The 14,324-nt window shown below is 45.2% G+C and overlaps 1 protein-coding gene across 6 annotated transcripts in view; it reads right to left on the bottom strand.

Annotated features, from left to right (window-relative positions):
• Positions 1 to 14,324, bottom strand: part of NPRL3 (NPR3 like, GATOR1 complex subunit) — a 121,247-nt gene that overhangs the window by 37,888 nt on the left and 69,035 nt on the right. For all 6 annotated transcript variants that reach the window (XM_054042203.1, XM_054042202.1, XM_054042204.1 and 3 more), the window contains one exon: positions 13,972 to 14,101. In XM_054042203.1, coding sequence (XP_053898178.1) covers positions 13,972 to 14,101 — 130 coding nt within the window. The remainder of the gene's footprint in view (positions 1 to 13,971; positions 14,102 to 14,324) is intronic.

Below are 14,324 nucleotides of genomic sequence, written 5' to 3'. Positions count from 1 at the left end.
GTTTCTTCTCCGCCTCTAACAGCTTTTTCCAGCTGCCCCTTTGGGTGGATTCCAACCCCCCTCCCTTTTCCTCTCCTTGGCAGTCTGTCTCTCTCCCAGGACAGCATTCTGTGCTGCTGCATCACATCTGCAGCAGGTGCTAGTGCCAGGGTGAAGATTACTACACAAGCCGTTTCAGAAACAAGACCTGGCTGAGATTTTGGTACTTGGCTCTGCAGACAGTTCATTTGAACATGGCCATTTTGAACTTCCTGCCTCATCTCTATCAAGTGAGCATCTCTTTGCTTTGGAGAGGAAATGGACATTCTCGATATAGCTGTCTCAGAGGTGCATTCCCTCCCTACCACTTTTCCTGATCTAGATCTGAAACTCACTGGTTTCCTCTGAGCCATGGGAGTCTCTTCATCTTCACATCTGGTCTCAAAACCTTACCAATCAGATGGCCTCTTTCCTGATGCCAGAAAGACCTTGGACAGCTGAGTAGGCAATGGCATGTTTAGCCATGGGGGACTGCTCATAAAGCTTAGTCATCAGCCGGTGCTGTAGGGAGTTATGTCCAGCCTTCTTTGGCTGAAAAACTGGAGCCATGCAATAAATACAAGGATGAAACATTTTGCTTTGTTTTAATCTATGATTAAGTCTAAATTTTAACCCCATTCTCATGGCTCCTTCACTCCACTCTCCTCCTCCCCACATCCCACTATCCCTGCCTTCACTCTGCCTCCTCATCCCCACCCCCGCCTCCTTCCAGTCTGTTATCTGGTCTGCAACAACATTTACATTGTTTCCACTAATACATTTTAACACCCCTTTCCCCCCTCTCCATCCCTATGACGCCATTTCCCATCACTGCTGTAGGCCAAGCTCCCGCAGTGTAGCGTAGTGTACGGCTGTGTGACACACTGTATGCAAGAAGCTGGTAACAATACAGGGCATTGTATTTATTGACAAATAAGCACACAACAGACATTTTGGTTCTGAAAAACAAAGACTTTATGCATCACCCCATCTGGAGACACAATACAGAACACAGCCCACTGAACTCTGCAAGGGCAAGACCGAGCCCTTCAATAGTCTTTGCCTTCCTGGAAACAGAGAGCATTTGTAAAATTCTTTATTTAACACATGGATTTTTAGAAGCCTGTTTCCTGTGATCAGACCCCCAGAGCTGTTTTTTTCCATGAAAAAGGAAAATGTCAAGAAAACTGGGACTAGCTAGAAGCTGGGACAAAGTGGACAAGAAAGGTCCAGTCCTGGTTTGGTCATATATATTTTCCGGTTTTAATAAAAAATATAGCCAGTGGAGCACAGTCTGGAACTAGTCTAATTTAACCTGACTGACACACACACTCTTCAGGATTACATTTGAAAAAACAGAATAGCTACTGGGAAAGCTTTTGGTTCAAAAGTGAAGAAAAGATGACAGCATACACTACACCCTCGCTATAATGCCCTTCATTATAACGAACATAGTACCTGTATCTCAACTACAGTACAGTACTGTAATGTTTAAAAAAAAAAAGTTGCACATGCATGCAGTTTTTATCCCGCTCTGCCGCTCCACCACATGGGGCTGGCAGCTCCACCGCTCAGGGCTGGCAGGTCTGCTGCTCCGCCGCACATTCATTTTCATTGTCCTTTCACTATAATGAACTCCTGGCTAAAACAAACAAAAGGTTTGGGTCCCAACAGGTTCATTATAGCGAGGGTGTACTGCGTTTATATTGGCAAAAATAAACGGTTGTTAGTCCAATTAAATGAGCCTGCTCAAACATTCACCACACTATGGCCAAAAACCCAAAACCATCATTAAAACATTTCCTTATTTTAGACCCACCAGATACTTCAGGTCTCTGCTATCACTGTAAATCAAATCAATGCATTACTCTAGAACATATCAGCATTCCAATCATCAGGTGACAGGCTTAGCTTTGGACCTTTACTTCAGTTGACGGAACAGCACTCACCCAATATTTCTCTTTAAAGTCTTGCAAACACTATTTTTAAATCCAGCACACAGCAAACATGCATTTTATATTTACTATAACTGACTATCTGCATATAAATGGTACTTCCACACCCTCCACAACAAAAGCTGCCCTTGATTCGCCACATAATGGCTTCCAGATGCACAGTAGATCTTACTGAGTCCTATTTGTGCTATTCTCTCAAACGCATGCAGCCCCCTCCAATTCCTATTCCCTCACATGCCCATTTTCCACTGCACTATTGTACAATCCATAATTAATTCAGTTCATCTGCAAAATGGAGGCTTCACCTAGCAACCACTTTGTTAAAAAACAACAACAACAAAAAACAGAATAAAAAATTAAAAGCATCGTTTGTTCAGTGAGAAACAGCTAGCCACCCCCAGTTACACCCAGTGCTTTCTTCAGAGCCAAGCTGGTCCTATCCTGGAAGGATCAAATAACTAAGAGCAATGGAAATGTGAATTATTAAAAATACGTACTTTAGTGGAGGAGGCCAGTGACAACATGTCTACTGGGGAGGTTTTTACCCAGTTGGTGAAAATACACTCTCACCTGCATGGGAATGGGTAGAAATCTCCGTCAAGGACTTGTTATTCTAGGGTTGTCCATTTATGGGGGGTTTACATCTCCCTCTAACACAGCTGGTTCAGACACCTTGAAGTATGGGGGCCCCATATTCCTCTCCCCTCATTTTGGAAATAGCCAGATGTAGGAAGTTAAGATATGGGACAGCAATAGGCTTCATTGTGAAGCACATTCAAGTATTCCAGTAAGAACCAGTTTTCATATGATTGGAATATGAGCCTTTGAAAATTCATACTGTGCGTGGATACATAGATGAGACAGTGGTGTAGGGAACAGGGATTTAGGTTTACTAGGATCTGGGGAACTTTTTGAGAAAGAAAGAGTCTATAGAGGAAGGATGGGCTCCAAAACCAAAACAGAACCAGACTGCTGGTATGGAAAATTAAAAAGGCTGTAGAGGAGTTGTTAAACTAAGGGCTGGGGATAGCTGACAGATGCAGAAGAGAACACAGTTCAGACAGAAAAATCCCTTTGGGGAGGATCTATTAAGGGGGATTCTGTATATCATACTAAGAAAGAGAAGATGGAAGTTGATAAAGTACAGGTAGGAACTGAAGAGAAACAGTCCAATGAAAAAGAGTCTAATTCAATTACAGCACATATTGGCAGACAGCTAAAAAGTGACAAATTTTCTAACTGCTTGTATACAAATGCTAGAAATCTAAATATTAAGATGGGTGAACTTAAGTGCCTGATATTAAATCAGGATATTGATATAAGAGGCATCACAGAATCTTGGTGGAACAATGATAATCAATGGGACACGATAATATCAGGGTACAAAATATGTAGGAATGACAGAGTAGGGTGTGCTGGGGGGGGGAGCGGCACTATAGATGAAAGAAAACAAACAGTGTCAAAGTAAAAATAGTAAATGGCTAAAATTGTACCATAGAATCTCTATGGATAGAAATTCCATGCTTCAAAAATAAGAATATTCCACGCCTGACTAGGACAGTGATGGTGATTGTGAAATGCTCAGGGAGATCAGAAAGGCTAAAGAAAGAAAACTCAATAATCATGGGGGATTTCAAATATCCCCATATTGACTGGGTACATGCCACCTCAGGACAGGATGCAGAGATAAATTTTCTTGACATCTTAAATGACTGCTTCTGAAGCAAGGAGAGAGGTAATTCTTGATTTACTCCTAAGTGGAGCACAGGATCTGGTCCAAGAGATGAATATAGATGAACCACTTAGTAATACTGACCTTAATATAAGGAGAAGCTAAATTAATTCTTTGCATCACTGCAGAGAATGCGAGGGCAATTCCCACATCTGAGCCACTCTTTTTAGGTGACAAATCTGAGGAACTATCCCAAACTGAGGTGTCAATGGAGGTGGGTTTGGAACAAATTGATACATTAAACAATAAGTAGTCACCAGGACCATATGGTATTCACCCAAGAGTTCTGAAGGAACTCAAATATGAAATTGCACTAACTGTGGTATGTAACCCTATGTAACTCACCACTTAAATTAGCCTCTGTATCAAATGACTGGAGGATAGCGCTAATATGACAGTCACTTTTTAAAAAGGCTCCAGAGGCAATCCTAGCAATTACAGGCCAGTAAGCCTAACTTCAGTACCAGACAAAGGTTGAAACTATAGAAAAACAGAATGATCAGAAACATAAATCAGCAGGATTTGTTGGGGAAGAGTTGACAGTTTTTGTGAAGGAAAACCATGCCTCACCAATCTATTAGACTTCTTTGAGGGGGTCAAACAAACATGGACAAAAGTGATCCCTTGGCTATAGTGTATTTGGACTTTCAGAAAGTCTTTGACAAGGTCCCTCACCAAAGGCTCTTAAGCAAAGTAAGCAGTCATGGGATAAGAGGGAAGGTTCTCTCATGGATCAGTAGCTGACTAAAAAACAGGAAGCTAAGAGCAGGAATAAATAGTTTTCAGAATGGAGAGAGGTAAATAACTTGAGGGGCAGCAGCAGTCAAAAAAGCTAACAGAATGTGAGGAAAAATATCATAATGCCACTACAGATATTCATGGTACACCCACACCTTGAATACTGCATGTAGTTCTGGTCACCACATCTCACATATACATATATACACATATATTAGAATTAGAAAAGGCAAAGAGGACAACAACAACAAATGGTTAGTGAGATGAAACAGCTTCTACATTGGGAGAGATTAAAAAAACTGCGACTGCTCAATTCAGTTTAGGAAAGACAACTGGGGGGGGGGGAATATGATCGAGATCTATTAAATCATGACTGGTATGGAGTAAGTGAATTGGGAAGTATTATTTACTCTTTCACATAACAGAAGAATCAGTGGTCACCCACTGAAATAAATAGTCGACTGGTTTAAAACGAGCATAAGGATGTATTTCTTCACACAATGTACCGTCAACCTTAGAAACTTGTTGCCAGGGAATCTTGTGTAGGCCAAAAAGAATAACTAGGTACAAAAAACAATTAGATAAGTTGATCAATGGTTACTAGCCAAGATGGTCAGGGACACAGCCCCATGCGCTGGATGTCCCTAAAGCTCCAATCCCAGTTTCTGGGAGTCAGACAACAGGGGATGGATCACTTGATAATTTCCCTGTTCTGTTCATTCCCTTTGAAGCATGTGGCATTGGCCACTGTCAAAAGACAGGATACTGGACTAGACGGACCACTAGTCTGACCCAGTATGGCCATTCTTCTGTTCTTATAATAACTGATCAATCAAGAAACCAACTCATCGCATCAAGGAATACATGTCTTTATTTAAGCTGGAACTTCAAAACAGTAAACAAAGATTGCACAATAGGACTGCTCAAGATATAACTAAACATCCTAAGAACTTCTCTTCCCCCTCTGGGCTTCCAGATGCTGAAAACCGAAGAACTGAAAAGGGAATGTAGAACAATGGGGTTTATGTTACAAGGCATTATATTATCTAATTAGAATTCTGTTATCTCATAAATGTAAATTGTTATCTATAAAATGATAATAAGATAATAGCTAATATACAGTAGATAATAATAGTTCACAGTAGTTTATGATATAAGCCTTAGTAGAAACAACTAACTGATTTACTTGTGATTATTTCCCACTTAATTGATTTATACTTTACCCCAAACTGATTAGAGGCCAAATTATGTTTTATCTCAGATTGCCTCTGCCCCTCCTTATTGCTTTGATTCATGCCACTGCTCCATTGGGCTCATTACAAGTATACCTTATTTGGGAAATCATTTGCAGTCAAAGATGGTTTCATTTTGCATATGCTCAATGGGCAGAGTTAAGGCTGACTATGCAAATTTAGTTTGGTATTTTTTGATTTTTAAGAAGTTAATAAGAGAACCCTAAGGTTGTTTAGTTAACTTAATGTCTTTTTTATTGCTGTAAAATGATACATAGCACAGATTTATAAATATAAGTTCCTAAAAACATATAATATGAGGCTGTTGCATATACAAACAAAAACAAGGAATCCCTACCAACTCATCACAGAGAATAAGAATAGTGTCTGAAGTTACAGTAGCTAGGAAAAAATTACAAGGGCTACTAGTCCTCAATTTTCAGGACAAAACGGTCACCAAGTAGAATGAGGAAGAAACTTCATCATCGATATAAAATTTCACAGTTAGGTATAATTATACCTCTCTCTCTCTCTCTCTCTGAAGCATCTAGTCTTAGTCACTATCCAAGACCAGGACTGACCAGGTCTGTTCTACTAAGATTACTCTTTACACACACAGTATATTTTTGTATTGGTGCACTTTGAGCTCTACCTCACTCAAATCACAATCAGAATAAGTTCTTCTCTTGCAATCTGACTGGCTACACTGCTGGATGTTACTTTTCTGTAAATATGGACTGTGGCCAATGCCAATGTCATGTATGCAGCAGAGGCCATGTCTACACTACCACTTATGTTGGCAAAATTTATATAATTTCAGATGTAACAAAACCACACCCTTGAGCAACATAAGTTTCGCCGGCATAAGAGGTAGTGTGCATAGTGCTAGGTCGGTGGAAGAGTGTCTCTCGCCGACATAGCTACTGCAGCTCATTGGGGGTGATTTATTTATGTCAAAGGGAGAGCTCTGTGCCGCTGTAAGGTCTCTAGTGTAGACAGTCACAAAAGTTGGGGGATGAGTGCAAATGCAAAAAGAACCCAATTAGAGAAGCTTTTGCCAAAGTTCAGTTTATAATAGCAAGAGAAAGTTACTCACCCTGCAGTAACTGAGGTTCTTCGAGATGTGTCCCCCCGTGGGCGCTCCACTCCAGGTGACGGTGCATCCCGACGCCCTTGATCGGAGATTTTCGGTAGCAGTGCCTGGTCGGGACGCACGCGCTCAGCTGCTGTCTCGCAGTCTCGTTAGAGTGGGCCTGAGCGCACGCGTCCCGCGCCCCCCTCAGTTCCTTCTCTACCATGGAGAAGTCAGAATAGTACTCCAGAGTAGAGGGGAGGAGCGCTGGGAGTGGAATACCCACAGGGACACACATCTCGAAGAACTTCAGTTACTGCAAGGTGAGTAACTTTCTCCTCTTCTTCGAGTGCTGTCCCTGTGGGTGCTCCACTCCAGGTGAATGTGAAGCAGTACCCACTATGGCTGGTGGGACTTTGGAGTTGCAGCAGTGAGTACTGTAGAGGGTACTGTATGGCCTACTATGGTGTCTGCCATGGTATCTTGCATGATAGCATAGTGTTTGGTAAATGTGTGTTCAGATGACCATGTGGCCACCTTACAGATATCAGGAATGGATATGTTATGGAGGAAGGCAAAGGATGTTGACATAGCTCGAGTAGAATGACTTCTGATGCCTTCAGGCAGTTGAGCATTCTGAATGCGGTAACAGGATCTGATGCAGTCAGAGATCCACTTGGAAAGGCATTGCTTAGAGATGGCCGTACCCTTCGATCTCTCGGTAGTGGAGACAAATAGTCGCGAGGACTTACGAAATGGTTTAGTCCTGTCTAAACAGAAGGCAATTACTTGTCTGATGTCAAAGGTATGCAGAGTCACCTCGTGCGGAGTCTCATGAGGTTTGGGATAGAATGTAGGTAAATATATTGGTTGGTTAAGGTGGAAGGTGGACCTAGGGCCGGCTCCAGGCACCAGGCAACCAAGCACATGCTTGTGGCGGCACCTGGTAAGGGGCGGCCAATCTTGGGGTGGTGGGGGGATGGAGGGGGCAGCGCGTCGCGGCATTCCGTGGGGGGGGGCGCTCCGGCGGCATGGCGCGCGGCGCCGGGGGGGGGGGGTTTCCGGCGGCATGGCGCTTGGCGGGGGGAGCAGCACTCGGCAGGGGGGGTTCCGGCGGCGCAGTGCTCGGCTGGGAGGCGCTTTTTTTTGCTGCTTGGGGCAGCAAAAAACTTAGAGCCGGCCCTGGGTGGACCACCTTAGGGAGAAATTTAGGGTGTGGTCACAGGGTAACTTTGTCTTTAGAAAAGGTCTGTAGAGAGGGTAGGCCATCAGGGCACTTATTTCCCCTACTCTCCTTGCTGATGTTATAGCAACCAAGAAAGCTACCTTCATGGACATGTGAAGAAGAGATGAGGTAGTTAAGGGTTTGAATGGAAGTTTCATAAAACCACGAAGAACGACATTGAGATTCCATGCAGCTGCCAATGGATAAATCTCAGGGTACAGATTTTGTAGGCCCGTGAGAAAGTGTTTTATGGTGGGGTGGGCAAAGAGTGAATAGCTATCTAACAAATCATGGAAGGTGGTGAGGTCCGTGAGGTGTACTCTGATGGAGCTGAGCGAGAGTCCATCCTGTTTTAGTTTCAAAAGGTAGTCTAGGATGTCAGGAAGGATTACAGTATGGGGTGTTAAGTGTTTATGTGAGCACCACAGGGAGAAGCGCTTCCACTTCTGCAGGTAAGTTTTATGAGTGGAGTCTTTTCTACTATGCAGGAGGACATATTAGACTTGCTCGGAACAGACTAGTTCGTGGGTCAGGAACCATGCTGTCAGGTGGAGTTTCTGGAGCTGAGGGTGAAGAATCCGCCCATTGTCCTGAGAAAGCAGATCTGGTCTGAGGGGAGAGTCCGTGGAGGATGGGCGGACATGTGGAGCAGGTAAGGATACCATGTCTGTCTCAGCCAAGCCGGGGCAATAAGTATGACCCGGGCCTTGTTGTCTCTGATCTTGCACAGAACCCTGTGTATCTGAGAGATCGATGGAAAGGCATACATGAGAGAGTTGTTCCATGGGATGAGGAACGCGTCTCCTAGGGATGCAGTTCCAAATCCCGCTCTGGAGCAAAATAGGTGGCATTTGCGATTCTGGGTTGTAGCAAAGAGGTCTATTGACGGGGTGCCCCAGTGGGAGAAGAGCTGTTGTAGTATTGCGGGGTGCAATTCCCATTCGTCTTCTGTGGAAAAATGTCTACTGAGTGCGTCGGCACTAGTGTTGTGGCAGCCGGGTAGGTACGAAGCAGTAATTTGTATGTGGTGTTGTATGCACCAATTCCACAACCGGATGACCTCCATACATAGGGAGTGTGATCGTGCTCCCCCGTCTGTTGATGTAAAATATATATGCTATATTGTCCGTTAGGACCCGGATAGATTTGTTCTTTATGGAGGGGAAAAAAGTGAAGGCAGGTTTGTCTCACTGCTCTGAGCTCTAGGAGATTTGTGTGTAGACACGTCTCTGGCACAGATCAGTGGCCTTGTGCCGTGTGTCCCCCCAGATGTGCTCCCCAACTGATCAGGGAAGCGTCCGTGGTGAGCATGAGCATCGGGGATCATTGCTGGAAGGGAACGCCCATGCAGAGGTTCTCTGGTCTTGTCCACCATTGTAGGGAAGCTAGTACGTTTGCTGGAGGAGTTAGCAGCATGCAGAGGCTGTGCCTGCTGGGTTTGTAGTTAGAGTTGAGCCAACCCTGAAGACATCTCATTTGCAGCCTGGCGTACTTGACCACGAAGGTGGTGGCTGCCATGTGGCCAAGGAGCTGTAGGCAAATTCTTGCCTTTATCCTGGGACGAACAGAGAGCATGCGTATGAGGTGAGTGATAGCGAGGAATCTATTGTGTGGGCGTGAGGCTTTGGTTCGAATTGAGTCCAGGTGAGTGCCAATGAATTCGATTTGCTGTGTAGGTGTCAGGGTGGATTTTTGGACGTTTATTTGCAGGCCTAAGCTGTAGAAGAGGGAGATGGTGAAATGGGTAGCTTGTAGCGTCTCATCGTACGAGTTGCCTTTGATGAGGCATAGTATAGGTAGCGGAAAAGTATGATCCCGTGTCTGCGGAGGTGGGCCACAACTACAGCTAGGGTTTTGGGGAATACTCTCGGTGCTGTGGAGAGTCCAAATGGAAGTACCCGGTATTGAAAATGGTCGTGTCAGAGTGTGAATCGTAGGAAGCGTCTGTGGGCTGGATGAATGGATATGTGAAAATAGGCATCCTGTAGGTCGAGGGCTGTGAACCAGTCCCCTTGTTCCAGTGCAGGTATTATTGTGCCCAGTGTGACCATCTTGAATTTCTGTACTCTTACGAATTTGTTCAGTTGGTGTAGGTCTAGTACAGTAAGTCCTCACTTAAGGTCATCGCGGTTAACGTTGTTTCGTTGTTACATTGCTGATCAATTAGGGAACATGCTCATTTAAAGTTGTGCAATGCTCCCTTCTAACGTCGTTTGGCAGCCGCCTGCTTTGTCCACTGCTTGCAGGAAGAGCAGCCCAATGGAGCTAGATGGTGGGTGGCTGGAACCAGGGTGGACCGACAAGCCCCCTATCAGCTCTCCCTGCTCCCCTAAGTTCTCTGTGCAGCAGCTGCCCAGCAGGCTAGCAATTGCAGCTGTCCCTCCCCCCACTGCCATGTGCTACTCCTGCCCTCTGCCTTGGAGCTGCTCCCCGAGACTCCTGCTTGCTGTGTGTGGGGGAGGGGGGGGAAGAGGGGAGCTAATGTCAAGGTGTCCTCCTCCCCCCTGCTCTTGCACCCTGTTTACTCCATCTTCCAAAGAGCAGGGGGGACACACGACAGAGGGAGCTTCCAGGCAGCAGCAGCTGAGGTCTGATCTAATTAATAAGGCAGTGTTCTTCTGACCCCACTCTTCATACTTAAAGGGGAAATGCGCATATCTCTCTCTCTCTCTCTCTCTCACACACACACACACACACACACACGGTGTGTGTCTCTGTCCGCCCTCCCTCTTTTCCTGCTGCCTTGTACAGTAGAGTGTGAGAGTTAACCCTTGAGGGCTCAGCCAATTTCTAGTTAATCATTTAGCAGTAAGGCATTCCCTGGAAATATCCCACCCTCTGACTCCTCCACCTCAACCAAGCTTCACAATCATTATCACTGTGTACCAGTATTAAATTGTTTGTTTAAAACTTATACTGTGTGTGGATGGATGGATGGATGGATAGATAGTGTCTTTTGTCTGGTGAAAAAAAATTTCCCTGGAACCTAACCCCCTCATTTACATTAATTCTTATGGGGAAATTGGATTCGCTTAACATCATTTCGCTTAAAGTCGCATTTTTCAGGAACATAACTACAACGTTAAATGAGGAGTTACTGTATTGGCCTCCATCCCCCGGTCTTTTTCTGGGTCAGAAAGTAATGGGAGTAGAACCCTTTTCCTCTATGTTGTGTCGGCAACAGGTTCTCCTGCACTTAGCTGTAGAAGATGAGCCACTTCTATGTGAAGTAGGTGCTCGTGAGAGGGGTCCCTGAAGAGGGCGGAGAAGGGGGAAGGGTAGGAGGGTAGGATATAAAAGGGAGGGAATAACCGAACTGAACTATTTCCAGGACCCAACGGTCCTGTGTAATCTGCTGCCAGGCATGGTGGAAAACCTGGAGGCGGTGGCCAAATGGGCAAATAGGCAGTGGAGTCAAGGGGTGGTCGTGCAGACCCTCGACCAATGCTTCAAAATTGTTGTTTATTTTCTGATGGGTGGGAGGTAGCTGTTGTGCTTGGTTTTGTCTGCGCCTAGGAGGTCTAGCGCAATTCCTGGGTATATCGTATGGTCTGGGCTGAGGCCGGTGATACTGTTGTTTGCGTGGCCTCTGATAAGGTTGATACCGTTGTCTCCTGGGAAGGGATGGGTAAATGCCCAGGGTGTGCAGGGTCACTCTAGAATCTTTCATTGTGTGAAGGATTTTGTCGGTTTTCTTGGAAAAGAGTTTATCTTTATCAAAGGGGAGGTCCTCCACTTTGGTCTGCAGGTCTTTGGGGATATTGGATGCAGAGTGCCAGGAAGATCTGCACATAACCACTGCAGTTGCGGTAGTGCAGGCTGCTGTGTCCGCCATGTCTAGAGATGCTTGTAGGGCCGTTCTGGATACCAATTGGCCCTTGACGAGGACTGACAAAGTCTGCTCTCCTGTCCTCTGGGATATGGGAGGTAAAATCAATGAGTTTATTGTAGTTATCGAAGTCGTAGCTTGCAAGTAGAGTTCAATAGTGCAATTCTGAATTGCAGAGTGGAGGAGGTATAAACCTTGTGGCCCAAGAGGTCAACAGCGCCAGGACGCACCGTCACCTGGAGTGGAGCACCCACAGGGACAGCACTCGAAGAACAACAATTACTTCAGCATTTTTATAGAGCTGGTGGCCAGAAGCCATTTTGCTCTTTCCAGCCTTTCACTAATCCTCAGGAAATTCCCCAAGCCTTAATTGCTTGAACAAACAGTAAAACACAAATCTGAAAACCTTAATACTATAATATTGCAACACATGCACTTTTGTTGACTACATGCTGAAGTCCACTTCTTGGATTAGCCTTTAAACTCCTTCAGCCTCATACAGAAGCCTAAGTAAATACACAGTACAGCTTGCTTTTAAATCCAGATTGCAAGTCTAAAGCAGATGGAATATATAAAAAAAGACGGTTACTCACCGTTGTAACTGTTGTTCTTCGAGATGTGTTGCTCATATCCATTCCATTAGGTGTGCGCGCGCCGCGTGCATGATCGTCGGAAGATTTTCTACCCTAGCAACACCGGCGGGTCGGCTGTGGAGCGTCCCGGCTAAGTGCTGCCTCCATAAGGAGTTGCCGGAGTCGAAAGTCCCGCTCCTTCTTGGTCCTCGGTTTGAAGGCCTTACAGATCTTGCACTTATCTGTTTGATGGGACTCTCCCAGGCACTTCAAACACGAGTCGTGCGGGTCGCTCGTTGGCATAGGCTTAGCGCAGGAGGCGCACTGCTTGAAGCCGGGAGCCTTGGGCATGAGCCCGACCCCGCGGCCGGGGAAAAAGGGGGGAGACAACCCCCCTTAATCCCCCTTTTTTTAACTATATAACAACTATAAACAAGGGAATAACCAACTATATAACTATAAACAACTAGAACTACAACTAGAACTGTGAATAACTGGATAAGCTAGGGAGAGTGGAGAACAGCTACGCCGTGCTCCACAGTTCCAACGACCGTCAGGGGCGGTAAGAAGGAACTGAGGGGGCGCCGGGTCGGCTGGGGTATATATTCAGCGCCATGAAGGCGCCACTCTAGGGGGCTCCACAGCCGACCCGCCGGTGTTGCTAGGGTAGAAAATCTTCCGACGACCGTGCACGCGGCGCGCGCACACCTAATGGAATGGATATGAGCAAGCACTCGAAGAAGAATAGCTCTTTATCTTTGTGTTTCTGAGGAAGGTACATTCTATGTACATATTATAGATGAAAGATTCATGGGGATCAGGACAATTTTCTATAGAGCAAATAGAATTTTTCATAGATTCCAAAGCCAGAAGGAATCACTATGATCAGCTAGTGACCCAGCGGTTCTCACTGTGGGTTGCGACCCAGTTTTAATGGGGTCTCCAGGGCTGGTGTTAGACTTGCTGGGGCCTGGGGCTGAAGCCCGAGCCCCACCACCCAGGGCCAAAGCCAAAGCCCCCCCACCTCGGGCTGAAGCCATCAGGCTTTGGCTTTGCCTCCCCTGCCCGCGGCAGCGGAGCTTGGGCAGGCTCAGGCTTCGGTCCCCCATCCTGAGGTCATGTAACAATTTTTGTTGTCAGAAGGGGGTCGCGGTGCAATGAAGTTTGAGAACCTCTGATTAGTCTAACCTCCTGTATAACACAGGCAATAGACCTTGCCCTAAATAATACCTGTTTGAACTAGGACATTTTTTTTTTTCAATCCAATTCTGATTTTCAATTTTCCCTTGTCATCTTACTCAGGGCATTTTATAAGATGCAAAGGAGTACACTCAGCAATTTCATTAAGCAACATGCTTTTCAGCACAGATCACTCAAATGGTTCCAACTAGACCTGCCTACGGATTTTTATCATGTGGATGTAAAGTAATTTGAATGGGTGGCTAGGAAGCCCAGTAATTGAAAGATTTTTGAATCCACAAGAGCTCTGAAAGCTCCTAGTTGGACATTCTCATCCCCATGCTGACATTAAACAGATCAATCATGAGGGGTCTGGTGTCTGTCAATCATGAGCTTTTACATGCTCCCCCATAACTTACCTCCTGTACTGGCGGAGCTAGCGGATTCTTGAACTCTGATAAGGAAACTGGCAAAGAGAACTTGGAAAGCACAGACGGCAAATCATGGCCAGGAAACTGACATGAAAATTCCTCTGCCAAAGGGGAGTAACTATGAAAAAGAGGTACAAGAGGAAATTAGTCTTGCACTGTTTTCTAAACAGAATTTACATAAACTTACTAATACATATTCATTGCACAAGACGTGCCAATTCACAACAAAAATATTCTTTATGTTTTAGGTAAATAATAAAGAAGCCCATTATGGTTTATGACATCTAGTATCCTGATTATGTGAGAAAATAATGAACATATTCAATGTGGTATTAGCTTTT

This window comes from Malaclemys terrapin, chromosome 10 (genome assembly GCF_027887155.1).
Source record: "Malaclemys terrapin pileata isolate rMalTer1 chromosome 10, rMalTer1.hap1, whole genome shotgun sequence".
In the NCBI taxonomy this organism is placed as follows: Eukaryota; Metazoa; Chordata; order Testudines; family Emydidae; genus Malaclemys; species Malaclemys terrapin.
This window is presented reverse-complemented; position numbering and strand designations above follow the sequence as displayed.